This window comes from Taeniopygia guttata, chromosome Z, assembly GCF_048771995.1.
Source record: "Taeniopygia guttata chromosome Z, bTaeGut7.mat, whole genome shotgun sequence".
NCBI classification, from domain to species: domain Eukaryota; kingdom Metazoa; phylum Chordata; class Aves; order Passeriformes; family Estrildidae; genus Taeniopygia; species Taeniopygia guttata.
This window is the reverse complement of record NC_133063.1, coordinates 34,158,505-34,178,149: the sequence shown is the minus strand read 5'-3', so window position 1 is coordinate 34,178,149 and position 19,645 is coordinate 34,158,505. Positions and strand designations below refer to the sequence as shown.

The following is a 19,645-nucleotide window of genomic DNA, read 5'->3' as shown; positions in this document are numbered from 1 at the left end:
AGTCACTGCAGGACCTGATTCTGCAACGTGCAGAGCAAGTCTTTAATGGCACCAGGAAGTCTTATTGCATGACCTGTGAGCCAACAGCTAAAATACTGCTGTTGCAGAATTTTTAGTTCTTTTGCTTTCTGCCTCTATGCAGAGCAGGTGAGGGTTCTCACTGCATGCCTGGGGTGCTCAGCATCCCTGGAGATCAGACCCACCATGAGAAAGCAGGCTACTGGGTCCTGCCTGCTGCCTTTGACAGGGTTGTGAGTAATCACTTGCCTTGCATAAGAGAGCAAGGCACTGGGAACCTAGATTTGTACAGTTCTGCAAATATATCTACAAGAAGAAGTCAAGTTTTTCAATTTTGTCTAGGATTAGATGTTCTCTGTCAAAAGTTACATGGGCATTTTCAAGAAAAGACAGCAAACTCTAGCGACAAATGGAATAGTAAATATATAATTTGATATACAGGCATGCAGATCTGAGTCATGTGCTTGATTCCATTTTTAGTGTAAAAACAAGAGAATGCTTGTATTCAAGCAAAGTTTAATGGGAGTGAAAATTTCTCACAATATAGAAAGAGGTATAAAAAATGTATTTAAAATTTGATGTTTACAGGCAATGTCATCCCTTCATTCATTGAGCTACAATTTCACAATAAAATACAACTTTAAACAATATTTTTAGGTTACTATACCATAATCCTCTAGATTTTTTATTGGAAGTGTGAGAATTTGAAATTAGAGAAATACATTAGTACTTCCTCTGAAATCACTTATTTTTCCTTTTTGTTCTCTGATAGTTTAAAAGAGAATGAAATGGAAATTGATGAATTTGGCCATAAAAATTATGAATTTTAAAATTTTAAATGAAAGGGGTTTAGATTTTTTTTTGTTGTGGGGGTTGGGTATTAAGGTTTGGTTTTTCATTGGTTTTGTTGTTTTGGGTGTTCCATGGTTCTGTTTGTTTGAGATATTTTTTTAATAAAGTGACCGTTTTATAGTTTTGCCAGTAGAAATTTAATGCATATTTGATCACAGACATCATGACAGCATTTTCAATTTTTTTTATGCAGATATCATGTCCATATCAGAGAGCACCTGGGACTTTATTTTCATTCAGCTCATGCAGACACTAGAACTTTTGATACCAGTGCTGATCATCTTAGAACAAGCAGGAATAATCACTTTGCTTTTCAGAGGCAGCTTCTAGTCTGAATTTGGCTTCAGGATATCACATCTTGGGGTGCGATTCCAAGGTGTGACCAGAGATGAAAGCTTCTTTCTGTTCTTGCTACATTGAAAAACCTTCTGGTCAGAGTCCCACTTCTCTCCTCAGTGCTCTCTTTCAAACAATGCATGAAGTTGTAGGGGAGCTCAGTTTGGGGCATAAGTATTTAGGGGAATAAATGTCTTGTGAGCCACATATTGCTTAGTCCTAAAGTGGCAGGGTGTATAAAGCATTTAATGGAAAACAGTAATTTCGACATATAGAGAAGTTTCCTAAGATATATAAACTTTATTTCTGGAATAGCATTTATCATACTGCTACAGTGTAGTTTATCTTCTTCTAAGAGACAATGTGATATGCAGATCAATAAAAGGCAATTTTGTGTTGCTTTGTTTAAATTTCTGTTGTCATAAGTAGCATTGTTACAGTCATACAAGCTGATCACTGCAGTCTTTACAAGACAATTTGAAATTTTAATCAGTGTGCACTTTGTCCTCCTGAATGCAAAACAATAGCTTGTCCTTTTGTACTGGAACTGAATAAGCGAGAGGTGAGTGTGCTCAGAGTATGTGTCCCTCTGGGCTGTATTGTATTCTTGATCTGCATTCTGTAGAAAAGTCATAATTTTGCAGAGGCAGTTCCTCCCCCTCTTATCCAAACTCTCTGCAGTCCTGGCTCCAGTAACTATTTATTATATTGTAATTACTGGAGTAACAGCTACTGTGATCCCCTCTCACCATATCTGCTGTTACATACCAGAGTTTGTGGAGTGAGCTCCTGTGTTTGGCCAGGGTGGTAGAATTTGACACTACATCATCCATCCAATCTAAGCTGTTATGTTGAGACATTCAGTTATATTGTCAGTTCTTGCAGCACAAGCTTGGGATTTTGCCATGGGTTAGAGGTGGATTCCTGTCAGGCCACCAAGCACTGCCAACCTGATTTTCATGTGTGTGGGGGGACTAACCTATTTACTTGCAGAGCAAAATCAGCACACAAGACCTTGACTCTCAGCATGTTGTCAGTTAAGTCATGGCACAGGAAACCTCTGAGTCCTGAAAGGTTTCTGTTGACACTTCGAATATAAATAGTTTTAAAACTTGTAGAGGAGTTTCCTAATATATAGGCTAGAGGTGTTGTCTTGACACATGGCATGGGGCATCAGCTGCAAAGCAGCTGATGCTGAGCCTGTTTCCACTCTGCAGCCAGTCTGAACATACAATCCCTACAGGGAGAATTCTCGGTGGGTTTGTTACTTCTCTGGTGATATGGACTCCTTTATGTCCATAAACCACAGAGAGAGTGGATTGAGAAGTCACTTCTCATGCACCCTGGCAAACTTTCATAGGTAAGCATTGCCTTTAGTTTAGCAGTCCTATCGGTGCTAGAATTCCAGACCCTCTATTGATTTTACCAGGCATGGAGATTCAGCTTTCATTAGTTTTTAAATATTTGTGTGTTCTGTGTTCAGAACAGTTGCATGGATTAGCCTTGTGTTGGATACACGGAAATGTTTACGCTGAATGTGTTTATATTTACAAGCTGCACCCTGGATGGGTTTGTGTATGTATGCTATGCATTTGTCTGCAACAGCAGGTAACAAAATGCACAATCATAGCAACATAGTAATTTGAGATCTCCTCAGAGGTGTTTTTCCAACACCATACCCAGCTTTTCTGCTCAAGTCTATTGCTGCAATTTAAAATTCCTTCAGTTCTTTAGGAGAAAAAACTTCTTCTAAGAACAACTCTGTTGTGGCTTTTTAAGAACACAAAGTTCTTCCAACAGAGTTAAGATATTCCTTGTCTGTGTTTCAGAATGGCTCCTGTGAATTCCTGGAAATTGAAATCTGAATTTTTCCAGTGCTTTGCATTCAGCATTTCCCCAAACTGTTAGTAAACACCCTGAACCTTTAGTCAATTCTGAAAGATGCATTTCTAGCATTTTTTCACCCTAAACTGTCCTTTTTACTCCTCAGGGAGTGAAAAAGGGGTTAAACACTTTGAGAATACGTCTCTGTACTATGTTCTAGTGAGGGTAGAAGAGAAGAGGTCTTCATAAAAGCAAAAGAGACTAAAAGGCATCACACACAGTATTTCATTACTTTGTCAGGTTAACTGTGTTGAATTCTGGTCACAAAAACAGTATGTTTAGTGCACTGTTCCATGTGTGCATTGTATCTTTGGTAGCTACCCAGATGGCTTCTCAAGTAGGGACAGAGTGTTTTCCTGCTTGAAGGTATGATACAAGAACTACAGGAAAGAAATTACCATGTAGTGGGAATCTGATTTTAGACCTCAGCAAAACACTTATTTGCACGCCACTGTATTTTAGTATGAAATGCAGTAATAATCAGCAGTTGTGCACAATCATGAACATAAGGATGCTTCTATATTGGCTTCATATTTAGCACTCTTAGTAAGAAGTACTTATTTTGTTGCTGTTGAAATCCAAGGCAAATTGTGCAAAGGTGTAACACTAAACATTTCATGTGGAGCTTCCAGGTCAAACTTAGTGCTGTATGAAAACTGTTGAATCTAGTCTTTGGAATTTAGTTCCAAAAAGGATTGTATATGTGTTTAAGACATAGTGCAGTGGAAAGATGGTGCACAAATAAAAAGGTGGGGTACGTTGTTTCCCTGTGTGAACCAGAGGACTGTGGTTACTATGCTGTGGGACATTAAATAACATCATGTAGACTGATGTAGATTAAATAACATCATGGGTGTTTTTTGGAAGGTTTCAATCATTAGGGTTCCCACACAAAGAAATTCTAAACACCCACTCTGTCACATTTCAAACTCTGGTTGTTTTATATCTCTACATTCGAAAATGCATTTAAATTCAAAACCAAATTTACATTAGGAGGAAAGGCAATTTTCCCATATTTTATTTGGAAAGAACATTTTATTGCAAAATATTTTATTTTTGAATTCCAATTTAGAATGTATAAAATTGTACAATGCAATGTTTTATACTGTAATAGGGAATAATTGGGAGAGGAATTAGGAGGACAAAGTGCTCATTATCTGAAAAGCAGATGGTGCTCAACTGGAGTATAAGCAGAACAATCTTTCATAGCTTTGTCTTTTTACAGGTTTGAAAGGACACCCACAGAAAGACACTCTTAAAAAACCAAAGATTTCTACTTTTGAGGTCAATTCAGATGGAAGGGCTATTAGTAATTTTTAGAGGTCTGAGTAGGTAGAAGAGATGTTCTACAAGCTGGGGAAATCTCATACTAATCAGACAGTGATCTTAAAGAGACACTGCATCCTTTGACTCCACAGTCAGGCTTAACACTCATTTTAAAACCCTGCATTGTTTGCAAAGGACATCTGATTTCACTTCCCTTTTATTTAAACAAATTAATTTATTTCATTTGACTAATTAGCTGTACAAGGAAGCAGATAACTTTTCTGTTTGCAAAAACAAAACAAAAAAGAACCTTGGAATTGGGATTCTTCCCACCCCTCCCCACCCCAATAACAAGCTAAGTAAAATATATTTGCTACCTAATCTAGGGGATAAAGAATAACTTCTTGGTGTCAAAACACAGTCTTTTTCCAATGCCCATGGTTTGAATAAAATCTAGGAAGTTTTACACTTGGAAATACATTAATTTTTGGCTTTACTTGTTGTGTTTTTTTAAAATATTGTGATTATTCAGTCTGTTATTCAATATTCAAGTTGAAACAATATAGTGAAGGTTTATTAATCTAATAAAAGACTTTCATAAATCAGTTTTTGTGTTGTGTGATTTTTTTAAATGTTCCTGCCTGCATTCTCACTGCCAGGTAGATGGAGCTGCAATAAACAATAATCAGAATGCACAATCATTCCAATAAAATCACCACATTGTGAATACAGTCTTAGTATCCTCTGTATTATCTTGCATGACTGTAGAAAATGAATGGCCACTCTGTGAAGTGATCTATAAAGTACGTATCACCTTCACTTCTTCAGCTCTATTATTGCAATTGCTTTCCCATTTTCTGGCATGGATAAAATCATCAAGAAAAGAAAGACCACATAACATATTTCTAGTATAGAGTGCCATTTTAGAAAAGAATGCTTGCTAGATTAGCTGACTAGTGGATTTAAAGCATCTCACAGATGAGCAGTGTGCTAGTTATCATACTTCAGTTTTACAGGTTGGTAAATGCTTTCCTGCATCTGATATGTGGCCGTTGTCATTGGCTACATCTGTCAAAATGCCTGAAATTAATCTTAAAGTACTTGTCAATTGACTGAGGACACTTCTGTTTGGTCTGTAATGTTCACTACTTTACTTCTATCTTCCAAAGTCATATCATCACAGTCATCGGACAAACTGACATTGATAAGGACTATTGCTTGAAGTTGCAGGAAAGATATGACAGATCAACAGTCTGTAGAAAATAATTCTCACTCTGGTGATACTCTGTTGAAGGAGAGGATCAGGAAGCAACAATAAAACTGAGGAAGGGTGACCCAGGCACTCTTCAGGCTATACCTCTTTTATAGAAAACCACCAGGCTCTAAGACTCCTGAAATCAGCAAGAGACTCTGCTGTCTTCAGCAGAACTTGAATACTACCCAAGGACTTGTCAGTGGTTAAAGCTGTCAATCCAGAAGCTTGCCATTGGTCACACATCACTCATTTCTATTTAGAACATTTTAAACTCATAAGACACTTTTAAAAAATCTTTTAATTCTTTAGACAACATTAAAATAAAGCAGAAAAGTTAAAACTGAAACACTATGGACAAAGCATATGCTTTCACACCCATATTTGATAAGGATACACACCTTTTAAATAAAAATGTAAACAAATGCAAATTCATTAAGATAATAATGAAAAATATTTAATACATCATAAAGCACTGTAATAAAGCAGAGAGTTTCACAGCTTCTAGATAGCATTTGGATAAAGGAAATGATTGTACTAGAAGATATCTCTGGGCTACTGATAGCTGAAAGGTTTATTCTGCTAAGCTTACAAAACCAGTAATTGTACTATAGCTTCCAATATGAGATTTAGAAAAAGAGAAAAGAATTTTTAAGCTTAGAAAAAATGTGAAACTAATTAAAAATTTTTATTTAAAAAAAAATTGGCTGGACTTTATGTTTGGATCTCATGTGGCAAAGTCAGGTCTGTCTATGTCCCTCACAGCAATTCACAGACTTCTGAGACTTAATTTCGCTCAGAATGATATACATATTTTCTGTATAGTTAAAAATAAACTCCCATAATTTGGAAGTATTTAACTTTCTACCTCTTTAGGCACCCCTGAAAAATCTGTCATTACTGGTGCATTTACTTCTCACAGAAGCTGAAGAAAGACTGTAGTGTGACACTGCTATCACTATCATGCGGCCTATACTTGGAATTAAAAGTGATAGCTATGCTAGCTACATAAAAACATGAACAAGTAGTAAGCTGCTTGGTTAAACTCCACAAATTTAATCCAGAAATATTGCAAATACATGCATGTTTTCATACTTGTACCTAGGATCAGGGACAGACTGGAGGGTAAGGGAGCAGCATAAGCAGGATTAAGTGGTGCTATGTCATTCGAAGTCCTTCCTTTTCATCTCCTCCCAATTAGCTTTATCCAGTCTAGTTCACATTATGGTGGAATTGCTTTCACTCTTGATATCCCTAATCTCTCAGTTTCAATTACTCTAGATTGTTTGTTAACCAGTTGAACTGGAATGGACTAAACTCTTCAAAATAGATTAGCCCCAAAAGGTGAGTCTTTAAAGAAAGCCAACACTCACAGAATCATGCTCATCCAGAAATTACTCCACTTGTAGTGATGGTTCTCTCTTTACAGGAACTACTGGCTCTGGAATGAACTTTCCTAAACTGTGTCCTAAATTACACAGTGACTCAGAGGGCTGCCTGATTTCACTGACAGACAGCTATCCAGCAATAGTAGGTTCACTGCCACTTTAGTCAGAGCAAAAACATCAGCTAATGGTAAGAGCTGTTTTTCAGAGAAATCTCAGAGCAGCCAAAGACAAGAGCAGCTGTAGTGAACTTTACCCTGATTAGCAACAGCATACAACGTCCTGCATTTCTCTACCAAGATTTTCTGCAGCAAGATGGCAGGTGTCATTAGGAATTGGCTGTAGGGAAACACATGAGACTTTCTTAATTCTTTCTATGCCCCAGACAATTGAGATTAAATGGAAGTAGGAGGAGAAATTCTTGTTTCAATTTGTATCCACTATAATTTCTCTGCTCTATTTTTCATCCTCCTCTTTAATGAATCTTACTTCCTCACACAATGCACACCTAATTTTTCCTTTTCACAGCACAAAACCTACCATGCCCACAGGGTTTATGGTACCACTAAACAGCAGCACTATACTGTCTCCTTTCCTGTGGGAGCCCCGCACAGGCTGGAATGTCCAACCAGCTGGTTTTGAGGTCATGGTGGCTGCTGGCTGAGCATTTCCTATCAAAACCACACCAAGAAGTAATACTGGGAGCTACTTTTTGCTCTGGTAGCTGGTGGGCCATTTCTGTGTATTATTCCTTAAGATTAATTTTTCCTTTTTTTTTTTTTTTTATTTTCAGTGCCACTGCTGGGAGAAACACCTGTAAATAAAGCCTGAACTAATACATTCACAAGGCCAAAGCGGTGTATTATCTCTTTTCTAATTTTGTAATTCAGCAGGGTGACCTAATAGACTGAAAGCAGAAGGGATACTAGAGTTAATGAGGGACTAGGAAGCAGAACTTCAGAGAAGATCACTGGGAAGGACACCTGGTAGTGGACTATATGAAACTCTGTTGGCATCTTGAGTCACAGAAGTGCTGGTGACTGCCTTCGGTGTGACAGAAACTTTCTTACCTTCAAGCCAGTATGTGACCATGTCTCCTTTCCCCTAAGAAAGAATATTAGTCATGGGTTTATAACACCATCGTCATTTAAGAAATAATTTTCTTACTACAACTCAAAACAAGTCCCAAAAGGAGAAATATGTGCCTATCAGCCACTTTACATGGAGGAAAAATGAGGCATAAAACCTTTCCTTAAAAGATAATAACAGGAGTATCAATTAAAAAAAATTCCTTGAAGTCCCATCCAAAACTGGGTCTGCAAGTAGGTTAATTCTCTTGTGGAACTCACATGATGATTTGTGATGTGTCTCAAGGACCTTTTTTGATTTCAAGCAGTCGTGACAGTGAATGTATCATACAGGACTTCCAGGCTTGACTGAGTCCTTCTTCATCTCTGACTTACCAGGTTTGTCCCGTGAACAAGTCCATGGAACTGGTCCTGGCTTAAAATCTGAACATGCTCTCTTTGGTTATGGGAATTAGTGTAACCAAAGCATTGTGAGATATAGAGGACTTGAAGATATAGGGGACTGGTATGGGTTAAAATTCAAGGAGTACTTTCACACTCTCCTCTCAGAAAAGCTGAGTGTAAATGTTACATACACACCTTGACTTGTAAGTTCCCACGGCATACTAACACATACTCTCCAATCTGCTCCAACAGCTGGTATGCACTTGAACTGCACTGTATTTTAAGAGCTGGAAAGAAAGACAAATACCATATTAGCAAACAACTTATACATCTAAGACAGATCCATCTCCCAAAGGGTGTCAAAAATTTCAAGACTCATTAATGAACTCCCCCTTGGGTTTTTTTTTTTTTTTGTTTTGTTTTTTTTTTTCCCAAGTCTTTGCTTCCATTCCTTGTTATTTGTTATTCAAATATTTGCACACAAGCTCCAGTATCCTGGCCTGTATGTGAGAGCATCTCAGGATAAATATAGGGCTGTCAACAAACACTACTTCACATTCTGCACCTAATATTTTGTACTCTGCACAGTTGTCTATCTGTGCTACAGATGAGCATCCTTTTTGCTGGTGAAAAAAGCCACACACAGTTCTACCTCCTGGTCAATAAAGAGACAATGCTTTCTTAGCACATTTAATTTTTAGCAAAGTCTAACCATTAAATAAACAGCCACCCTTGCAATGACTCCAAACCTGAAAATTAACACAGCTGGAAGAGATGATGGTAACATAACTCCACCATTTTTTTAATATTGTGATTTTTTCTTAGTTGAAAATTTTATCTTTATGTAAACCATGTAAACCTCACTTGTCTTGCCTTTTGCAAATGATAGAGGAGGGATAGAGAAGGAGAGATAGAAGAAATTCTACTTCTGCTGGAAAGCAAAATTCTGCCAAAATTTAAAACAATTTTAAAAAGGTTTTCTTCACCTGTAACATTCTCTGACACAGACCCAATCATTATGCTTCTTTGTTTAAAAAACACCCCAGTTGATAGTAGGACTGGCTAAGATTGTCTAACTGGTTTTTGTTATATCAGAAAATGACAGTTTTATAATGTCCACTTTTATTTGTTTAAATGTTTTTTAGAGTCTCAGAACACTGCCTGTATATCAGTAGATATATGTTTCAGATACATATCTCAGAATTATTATATTTCATTTTGTCATCTTTCATGAGAACAAGACACTAGCACTCAAATTCCAGGTGATAGCATTTTTAGTGTGCATTGCTAGTAACTAATCTATTTTGAAACAATCATCTTATGGTTGAAACTTGGTAATATAATCTAATTTGAGGTCCTCAGATGTATGTGGCCAGAAAAAGAGGGAGAGAAAATAAATGCTTGACAGAGAAATGCTCTGTCTTTATTTCTATGTCTACAGTGCTGATGCACCATTTGAGAGAGAGGCTGGCATACAGAACAAAAGATAACTTGTGAATGATGGAAGCAGAGTTTGAAGGTATTAGTTTTAAAGGAGTTCAGATAAGAAAACACAAGGAGCATTAAAGGAGTTATCATGGAGACTGACAAAAGAAAATGAAGTTTTATGTGTTCCATCCAGGTTAGCATTTACTTTGGAGAAATAAAAATGGTGAGGAGCAATGGGTGCTAGTGATTCTCAAATCCTTTCAAAATTTTCAAATCCATCATTTAGGACCATTCCCCTTGCCTTTCTGCCTTGTTTTTAGTGGACCATGATAGATATTGAAAGTATCAGTTTTTACCATGAAATTAAATTTGAAGAATCTTGTATGTGCCTAGTTCATTTACAATGCCTTACAATGTGAGCCATAAAATAACTCAACTTCATTTCATGAATGTAAGGAAGCAAGCCATCAAGGTTCTGTGACATTGAATCACTCTTTTTATTTTTTTTTTTCTTTCAGTTCTTCTAGATCAGCTAAAATATTTCAGAATCTGAGTTTCAAATGTTTGTGTTGGCTAAAGATGAAGTTTTCTGAGTAAATTTGGAGTTCTGTTATCTCTTAGGAAGAAGCAGTGAGAACGTGTCCACAAAATTTCTGTTTAAACTCTTTTCTAGAGGACACAAATATAATCCTCTCTACTGACAGAGGTCCCATGATGTCCTACTGTTTCTTGACTTCTCCATTAGAGAAAGTTATCAGCAGCAAAAGAGGAGTAATGAAAATATTCTTACCATAAATACAGCTGGGTGCCAGGAACAAATAGAAACAGTGAACATAACCACTTGCCTCTCATTTTGTTTCATTCCAAACTTTTTTTACTGTAGAGAACTTCAAAGCCACAAAACTCCCTTCCTGAGACTTTAGAAATGAGGGGATCTGATTACAAAAGCAGTTGTAGAGAATATCACTCTAATAATTTGTCTCTAGGCAAACTGTACCCAGAAATCAAGAACCTCTTTACAGGGTTCAGAGTCATTTGAATAGGCCAGGACTCAAAACTCAGCCTAACATTTTTTAAGAACTAATTCAGGGATGATTAGAACCCAACCTGCAGTTTGCTCCTTATTACCTTCACTGGTAGATTCCATCCTGGAAGCTGTGTTTACAGTATCTCCAAATAAACAGAACCGTGGCATTTTGGTTCCAACAACTCCAGCTACAACTGCCCCTGTTAAGAAATCAAAAGCAAGACATTTTGTATTTATAAATCATAATCAGTTATACAGCCTTGTGGTTGCTATCTACACTATCTTAAATCTAATTTGTTAGCCAGATAAAGACCGAGTGTCAGTATTGTCTTGATATAGGTTACAAACCTGTCTTACAAGTGATTTAAAACACAGAATATATGATTTTTTGGTAAGACAATATAAGACCTGATTAATTGGTAGATGCTGAGCTGCACAGGACATATCCAACTCTGGCTGTCTATAAAGATGGAATTGCAATTATACATCAGATTAAATCAGGGAGATAGGAGTCCAAGAGTGCAGGCTAGATCAGATTGTCAAGAAACAACTTGCTGTTTTGAGAACAGCTGATAAGTAACAGGTACAGAGTGGCAATTCTAACTCACATCAGCAAAGGCACAGGGGCTGTGGGATGCTTCCAATGTTGTATTCAAAACTGATGTACCATGTATCCAGTAAAGTATTCTGTTGGGATGACCTCTATGTTGTGTTCCACTGCATATCAAAAAATTAACTTTATTTTTAATGGAGAGGAAATGGCCATTACAGATGCATTTGTAAGGCCAGAGGAAGACATCTTTTACAGCTTTCTCAACATACCTGAATGTATTCCTGCTCTTGTCTTCAGGAGGGTATTAGGCTTGTGTGGGATCTTAAAACTCCTGCAGACATCCAGAAGATCTAACGCCATGCTTGCAATCTCACCAGCATGAAGAATTCCATTCTCCTTGGGTACTCCTGACACCACCATATCTTAACACAATAATGCAATTGTGTTAACATTTGGCACTACACATAGATTTACTGAAGTATGCTGCCTACAAAACCAAAAAAATTTGAAAAAGGAAGAAGCTGTATTCTTTCATATCCCAAGGCACAGTTGTGCCTGCTGAGCAAAGAAAAGCAGAAACAAATGAATGCTAGGGCAATGGCTCATGGATAGAATTACCCTAGGTATGAAAAATGTTCCATTTCCTTCTTATTTTTGCATGAGATTTATTCCCTCCAATCTTTTTTCATCCTCCCCTGAGAGTGCTGAGAAGTGCTTAAAGTGGGACAGGCAGTGCAAATGTGGCTGGATCAGTGCTTTCCATCATTGGACAGATATTATAAAAAAAGAGAATGACTTCAACTAGACATTCTTCTATGCTTCCTGCACTATGCTTTAAAAACAGATGATGGGATTTTGGGGTCCTAGAGTGCTGAGCTGGACAACCACAAATGTGAGAAAGATAAACGCATTGTTAGATTTCTGAAAATGCTTGAAGAATAACTTTCTGAGGTAACGAAAAATACCTAAAGGACAGCATAGTCATTGGTCCTATCCAGCATGGCTTCATGAGCAGAAAGCCCTGATTGTTAAATCTGATTTTCTTTTATGACAGGATAACCCATCCAGGTGATCAAGGGAAGCCAGTTGATGTAATCTTTTTGGATTTCAGTAAAGTTTTTTATACTGCTTCTCCCAGGATCCTTCTGAACAAACTGTCTGGCACACAGCTAGATAAACAAATTTTGTGACGGGTGAGCAGCTGGCTCAGGGGTCAGGCACAAAGGGTTACAGTGAATGGGGTGACATCAGACGGGTGACCTGTCACTGGGGGTTCCACAGGGCTCCATCCTCAGCCCTGTGCTCTTTGTCTTCATAGATGGCTTGGACTCAGGACTGGAAGGGATATTAAGTCTGCCAATGCTACTAAATTGCCTCACAAGCAGAAAGACCCTGCTAAGAGACCTTGAGAAATTAGAGGACTGGGCAATCACTAACTTCATGTTTAAGAGGAAAAGATACTAGATTCTGCTTCTGGGATGGGGCAAACCTGGATGTACAGACAGGCTGGGAAAGGAGAGGCTGGAAAGCAGAAATGAGTGCAGGAAAGGGACCTGGGGGTCTTGGTTGAAGCTGAACATAAGCCAGCAGTGCCCTAGGGGCACAGCACCACTAGCCATGCAAGGAGGGGATTGTCCTGCTCTGCTCTGCTCTTGCCTCAAGTTCTGGGGGCAGTTTTGGGTGCCACAACACAAAAAAGACATTGAGCTGTTAGAGAGTGGCTCGAGGAGAGTCACAAGGATGGTGAAGGGTCTGGAGGTGAAGCCGTGTGAGGAGTGGCAGAGGTCACTTGGTCTGTTCAGCCTGGAGAAGAGACTGAGGGGAGACCTCACTGCAGATACAACTTCTTGTGAGGGTAAGAGGAGAGGCAGGCACTGATCTCTTCTCTGGGGTGACAGTGACAGGACCCAAGGGAATGGCCTGAAGTAGTATCAGGGTTGTGTTTAGGTTGGATACCAGGAAAAGGCTCTTCACCCACAGGGTGGTTGGGCACTGTAACAGGCTCCCTAGGGAAGTGGTCACAGCACCAGCCTGACAGAGTTCAAGAAGCATTTGGACAATGTTCTCAGGCACACAGTGTGACTCTTGAGGATGGTCCTGTGCAGGACCAGGAGTTGGAACATATGATTTTTGTGTATCCCTTCCAACCAGGATATTCTATGATTCTTTGATACTGTTACTGTGTAGGGCAAGAAACTAGTTGGTTTGGGATCTATGGGACACATTTGTTCAGGAATTTTATGCTCAAGAACGTGTTCAGCAGTTCCATGGTGGGCGTTTTTGTTCTCTCTCTTATAGGAATTCTGTCTGTCTCACTCAAAAGCCCTGTTAGAGTTTCTTAGGTTTTACAGAACTCAACTTTAATCATAGTCTATCCCCAGCAGATTGCCATGGTAGCAAATATAAAGCTATTTTCCTATAAAAGAAAAAAGGCAAAAGAGAAGAAGCAGTCAAGCCCCTACAACGTATTAGGAGAAAGAAGATTGTTACTGTCTTTGTAAAAAAGACAGATTATAAAGTTAAGGTTATGACATGTATGATCCCATGTAGAAGATAAAAGTTTTATTTGTGTTCCCATGATACACAAGTTGCCAACTGGGTTTAATCTGCTGCCAAGACTTAAAGTCAGACCTCACTAGTCATAGGAACCAAATAAACAGCAGTGGTATTTTAATCAATTAATTTGTCCCATTCATAACACTTATCAACCATACAAATGATTAAATGTATGCAGGAGAATGTTCCTAAAGTTTGCTAGGGCTCTGCTAGAACTCATCTCCTAATTGTTTTATTTGGTCTTTCGAGTGGCAAGAAGCTTTCCAAATCTCATTCAGCTGTTCTTCCTTGTCATCAGAGAGTCTCTGTCTTGATGGCCCAATCCCCATCATGGTCCACAGCTCACAGAACTTACAAGCATCTCCTATTGTCTCCACCTTATAGACATCATAGTTATCTATGATTTCATCAAAAGTGGTATAAAGCTTGTTCAAGAGATCTACCACTTGGTATGGTGTGCTGCTGCTGGACAGCTCAGTGAAGCCAACAATGTCACTGTAAAACACAACAGAAAGAGCATAATAATCCACTGTCCTAATCATTGCTGATTAGTAATCTTAAAATATTGTAAAAAATTCTCAATGTAATTACATCAACCTTCTCTTTTCAATAATTCTTTCCCTAAGATTGTTATTAGATAGTTTTGTCTTCATTTATTTAAATTTACAAAAGACTCCTTCCATTTAAAAGGACAGACTGACCGAAGTCTTTTGCCTTAGCAATGCAGTAAAACATTTTTACAGGTAGACTTTAATCTGTAACAGACTAGGCAGTCTTTAGTTTTGGGTTATGTATAAATTAAAAAAAGGAGAACTTGATATTAGTTCTTTTATAACAAGTGAAGGTATGCCATTTGTATGTTGCTTCCTGCATGTATAGAAATTAGAACTGTAAATCCATGTGGACTCTAAGGATAGACAGATTTTCTTTACACAGGTTAAATAGTGGATTCTTTACTTAGACCTATCTTATAAAACATAGATTCATGCATTTATAACACATGTAAAGCAATATGCTGCTGTTCATTAGAGCTCCACAGTAATGTCATTTTTAGTTAAAGAAATTCTAATGAGAAACAGGGAGGTGTGAGAATTTTGAAAGACAAAAAAAATTTTGTAGAGCCACCTATTACAATAGGTAGCAGTGTAGATAGAAATTCTGTACTCGGTTAGGAGCTTCCCCTCCACTGGAAGACTAGGAGTTTCTTCTGTAAGAGACAGTTCTAGTCCTATCTTTCTTGTTTTATTTACCTGAAGAAGATGGTGGCACTTGAGTAACTTTGAGCTTGTGCCTGTTTTCCCTGCCTGAGATCGTCTGCTACTTGCTTTGGCAACATACCTGTTGTAGAAAGTAGAGCACTGTAATCTTTTTACGTGGATAAAAGAACACATTAAACATAACATGCTGGTTTAAGTGCACAAAAAATGCTCATAAGTGCAAAATATTATGAAGGTGAAAACACACTTTGGCAGCAAAATCTGCTCTGCTGTAATGTGAGAATTCACAATAAATCTCACTGATAACACACACAGATTTTTCACGTGGTCCTTAACTTTTAGGCCAAACAAAACAGTATCTATACACATTTCAAGAAAGAGTAAGACTAGATTCTAATGGTGTGATCTGGGATTTTGCTAATTCTCCCTTTGTGAACTCTTTGCGAATGCTTTCTACTTGCCTTATTTGTTTATTATCTCTTCCCTGTTTTGTTTTTTTTTAGTTGTATTTGTTCCCCCCATCTTGGACTTTCACATCCCTTTGTGTTTTGTTTTCTTATATGCTACTCCCATCTCTTTATGCCTTTTCTTTTCTTACAGAATTCTGGAATATACACTGCCATCAAAAGCAACCAATTACAATTCTACAACATTTATAACTATGTAAAAGGCCTGGCACAAGAAGGCAAAGCCAAAGCACTATGGATTTCGGCCCATAGCTCTTAGATGAGTGTACTGATTTCTAGAGGGGAAATACAGAAAGTAGCTAAATATCTTTCCAGCTTTGCAAGAAACAAATTTATTCATTCTTTGCTAGCTAAATGTTACCTATTAAATAATCACCTATGAAAGGGTTCTTTTTTGTAGTTAGACAGCTGAAATAAAATTTTTATTGAGAAGAATATCCAGTATTTTTTTCTTTATAACTTACTATACAACAGACGATCAGTCTTCTGTTTTTCATGCATTAAATCCTGGGTTCTCTCAGAAACCAGTATCTCCAGATGTTTGTTATATTTCTCCATCTAAATAACAGAGAATATTGGAAAATTTTTCAAAAATTCATATTTTTACTGAAACAGATGCCTAACTGGATAGGATTTAAATATTTGAATGATTCTGCTTTGAAAACATTCAGAGATAAAATAGGGCACAGGTCTAAGATACCTAACACTTTTTTACAAAATCAAAAGATCATTTTTCTCCTCAAGTAAATTTATGAATTTAGACTTGAGGTTGTTGCTTACACAAAAGACAGCAGAAGGCAATTTCAAGCTTTTCAAATTTCATGCAAATTTGAGGGGCCAAATACAATGCAGAGAGAAACCTACAGACAAACTCTTAACAAAACAAAAAGTATCTAAGTCCCAAACTTTTATCAAAAACTCACAGTGCTTTCATAAACTATCTTGCTATCCTAGTCTATGCTTTGCTTTTTGCATCCCTTCTCTGTGTGAGGCAATAGTCTGCAGAGGCAGGAATCTTCTTTCTCTGGTGATGGGCTTGAGATACGCTGCTCAAAGTGATTTATAAACGTTTGTTGCATGCAGGGATTCTAGATCCCTCATACTATAAGAGGACTTAGCCACAGGGAAGAGGGAATATAGTTTTCAAACAACATTTGACAGACAGAAAAAAAAAAAAGTTCAGCCCCAAAGAAGTTGAAAAAGTTAAAAAATTGAATGAGAAGAAAAGTTGGGTTTCAAGCAGAACTGCAGCTAGTCTCCCCAACAGAACTGAACAAATAACTGTGGACTTTTTTCCAAACAAAGTGTATAATATTTTAAAAAAAGCCCTGAAGGACAGAGATGAAAGTTATTGAAAGTGAGCAGAGTGGATTGGATTGGATCAAAAAGCTAAATTTACCAGAGTCATCATCATGTCAACAGGGCTAACAGGATTCATCTTGTACAACATTTTCTTGACTTGCTCAAAGGTAGGCCTTTGGGATGGATTATATTTTCTGCACCTCTCAATTAACTGCAGAAGGGAAAGAGAGTGAGAAAAGCAAACAGCCTTTTATTATTCCAAGCAGAAGCAGTATTTTTTCTGGGATCCAACTGCCTGTGTGAAGCTCTATCTGCAGTTGGTGAAGTGTCAGAGCTATACTGAAGCCTCTGGAGTTCTACAGGCTTTTGCCGAATGAAGGATATTAGTTCATGAAAATGTTGCTGTGGGAAATCATGAGTAAGATATACACGTTCCTTCTGCTGAGCACTGCTTAAGCTCCTGTGCTGTAAGAGAGTGTTATGCTGTTGGAGCCACATACAGTTTTCAGAGGACTTGTCTGTACACAAATTTCACAAAATATTAAGAACTGGAGTACCCCTTAAGAATGTTAACTTCTGATTTAAAAACAGTGCTGCTAAAGAGAAGTTTTTTACATTTATGTTGCTACAAACCAGAAAAGGTGAATTATATTGCACTTAAACTGAAATGAGGATGACCCCATCTTGTTCTGATTTACTTAAACTGGAAGGGGGTGTACTTTACTAAAACTACTGAAGAGAAAAACTTACTGCATAGGAAACAAACCAAACTCATAATTTGCCTGAGACAGAATTAATTATGTGAAAGCCTCCCATCAGTAAGCTAGATATTACTACCATAAAATATGTATGGAATTCAACACGTTATAATAAAATCAAATTGCACAAAAATCAATGATTGAATATTAAAATAATAATCTATTACACTGGAAGCTGGAGGGGATAACTGAATATTTCATTGTCATAATGACAGGTTTTTTATTAAGGATATTAATTATTTTAATTTTGCCTTTTTTGAAGTGTACTTCTTGATTTCTGGGTTATTTATATTTATCAAAGGTAATATTGCCATAAAACTTCTGTGACATTGTAAATTCACTTCAATAAATGATTTTTGTACACAATATTGTACTTTATTCACAATTTGTGCTTTACTTTACAATAGTATTTTACTCACCTCTACATAATCTGTGGGACATGGGCAAGAATTCTCAGCCTTTCCTGAAATTAATTCTGCCAAAGATGGGCACCAAGAATATTCAGCTGAATGCACATCATCTTTCTAGAGAAAAGAGGATTAAACAATGTTGAAATAAGTGTTATGGTTCTCATGCCAGCCACTGAAAATATATTACTATTATCATCATCACTTTTATAACATCTTCCCTATCACTTCTAAGTCAGCTTTTTCACATAAGAGCACAAGGGCAAAGAAAGGATAGAAATATATATATAACCCAGTCTAAAATGGGTCACCTTTTTTAAAAGCTTTTTCATGGCTGACAGGCTTTAATCTTAGTGTTCATATGACATAAACAACTTTTGAAACAAATGAATTCCAGGCAAGATATTGGTAAACTTTTAAGAGACCACAAATACTATATTAGTCTATTATCACAAACTGAGAGAAGTGGAAAAATAGTAGTCTCAAGTCTTTATTGTTACAACTCTTGTTAAGCAAATTCTTTCAGAGAGAACATGGTTATATATCCAGACCATCTGTTTTCAATTTCAAGGTGCATTCTTTTTCTGTTTGCCATTTAGCAGTGATCAAAAGACACACACAAAACAGGTATTTTCCTTATGGAGAGCAAGTAATTTGCTTTTCTAGGTTATTCTTTTTACTGCAAAATTCCATTTAAAGGGCCTTAAATGATAGGAAAAGGAAGAACCGGGAGAAAAAGAAAGATATTTATACATACATTCTCCCTGAATCCACCTAGCCATTAAGCCTCACAAAACGAATCAAAAGCCAGTTTTGGAGCTACACTATTTTTATCATATATTCTTCAAAGCTCTGAAATGGAAAACTAGTAGATCTATGAGTAAAACCTGATTGCATGTTCCATGGGAACTGAACTGGCATCCATAAAGTCATTAGGAAAATGCATGCTTATAAAGTAACTCAAAGGTGCAGCTAACTCAAAGTTGGGTTTGTCTTCAGCAGAAACAGAATCAAAGTTGCCATGCAAATTTTACAGGTAGTTCATCTTTACTTACTGCCAGAGGGTTACTTCTTGTGGCAATTTCTAGTAAGATGATACCATAACTGCAAAATAAAAATGAAGAAAAATCTTAATGCAATAACAGTCAATTGAGTGAGTGATTTCTTCTTTTCATGATTTCTTATTCTCTCTCATTTTGTGACTGAAATCCCAGTATCTTAAAAGAAAGGATGGCAATGGTGCTGCTACTTGTTACTACTTTGTGTTTTCAGGGATTTGTTACTGAATGTTTCATTGCATTTGCCTCTCACGCTTATAGGTCCCAGAGATATTTGAGTTTGGTGGACAGCAAAGCAATTTTCTCTGTAAGAATTAATGCAATCCAGAGGTTATATGTGCAGGTTTATATATGTGATTCCTACCCGTTAAACATAGGGGTCTGATTTTTGCTCCAGTCAAGGGTTG

At 37.2% G+C, this 19,645-nt stretch overlaps 1 protein-coding gene across 1 annotated transcript in view; it reads right to left on the bottom strand.

Moving 5' to 3' along the window:
* Nucleotides 1-5,442: 5,442 nt before the first annotated feature.
* LOC100231322 (atrial natriuretic peptide receptor 2-like) overlaps nt 5,443-19,645 on the bottom strand; it is a 37,353-nt gene continuing 23,150 nt past the window's right edge. The window contains exons 14-23 of the mRNA XM_072922828.1: nt 19,236-19,284; nt 18,193-18,297; nt 17,113-17,226; nt 16,178-16,271; nt 15,280-15,367; nt 14,385-14,524; nt 11,743-11,895; nt 11,022-11,120; nt 8,661-8,752; nt 5,443-8,097 (exon numbers count right to left, since the gene is read on the bottom strand). Of these exons, the coding sequence (XP_072778929.1) occupies nt 7,951-8,097; nt 8,661-8,752; nt 11,022-11,120; nt 11,743-11,895; nt 14,385-14,524; nt 15,280-15,367; nt 16,178-16,271; nt 17,113-17,226; nt 18,193-18,297; nt 19,236-19,284 (1,081 nt within the window). The 3' untranslated portion in view covers nt 5,443-7,950. The remainder of the gene's footprint in view (nt 8,098-8,660; nt 8,753-11,021; nt 11,121-11,742; nt 11,896-14,384; nt 14,525-15,279; nt 15,368-16,177; nt 16,272-17,112; nt 17,227-18,192; nt 18,298-19,235; nt 19,285-19,645) is intronic.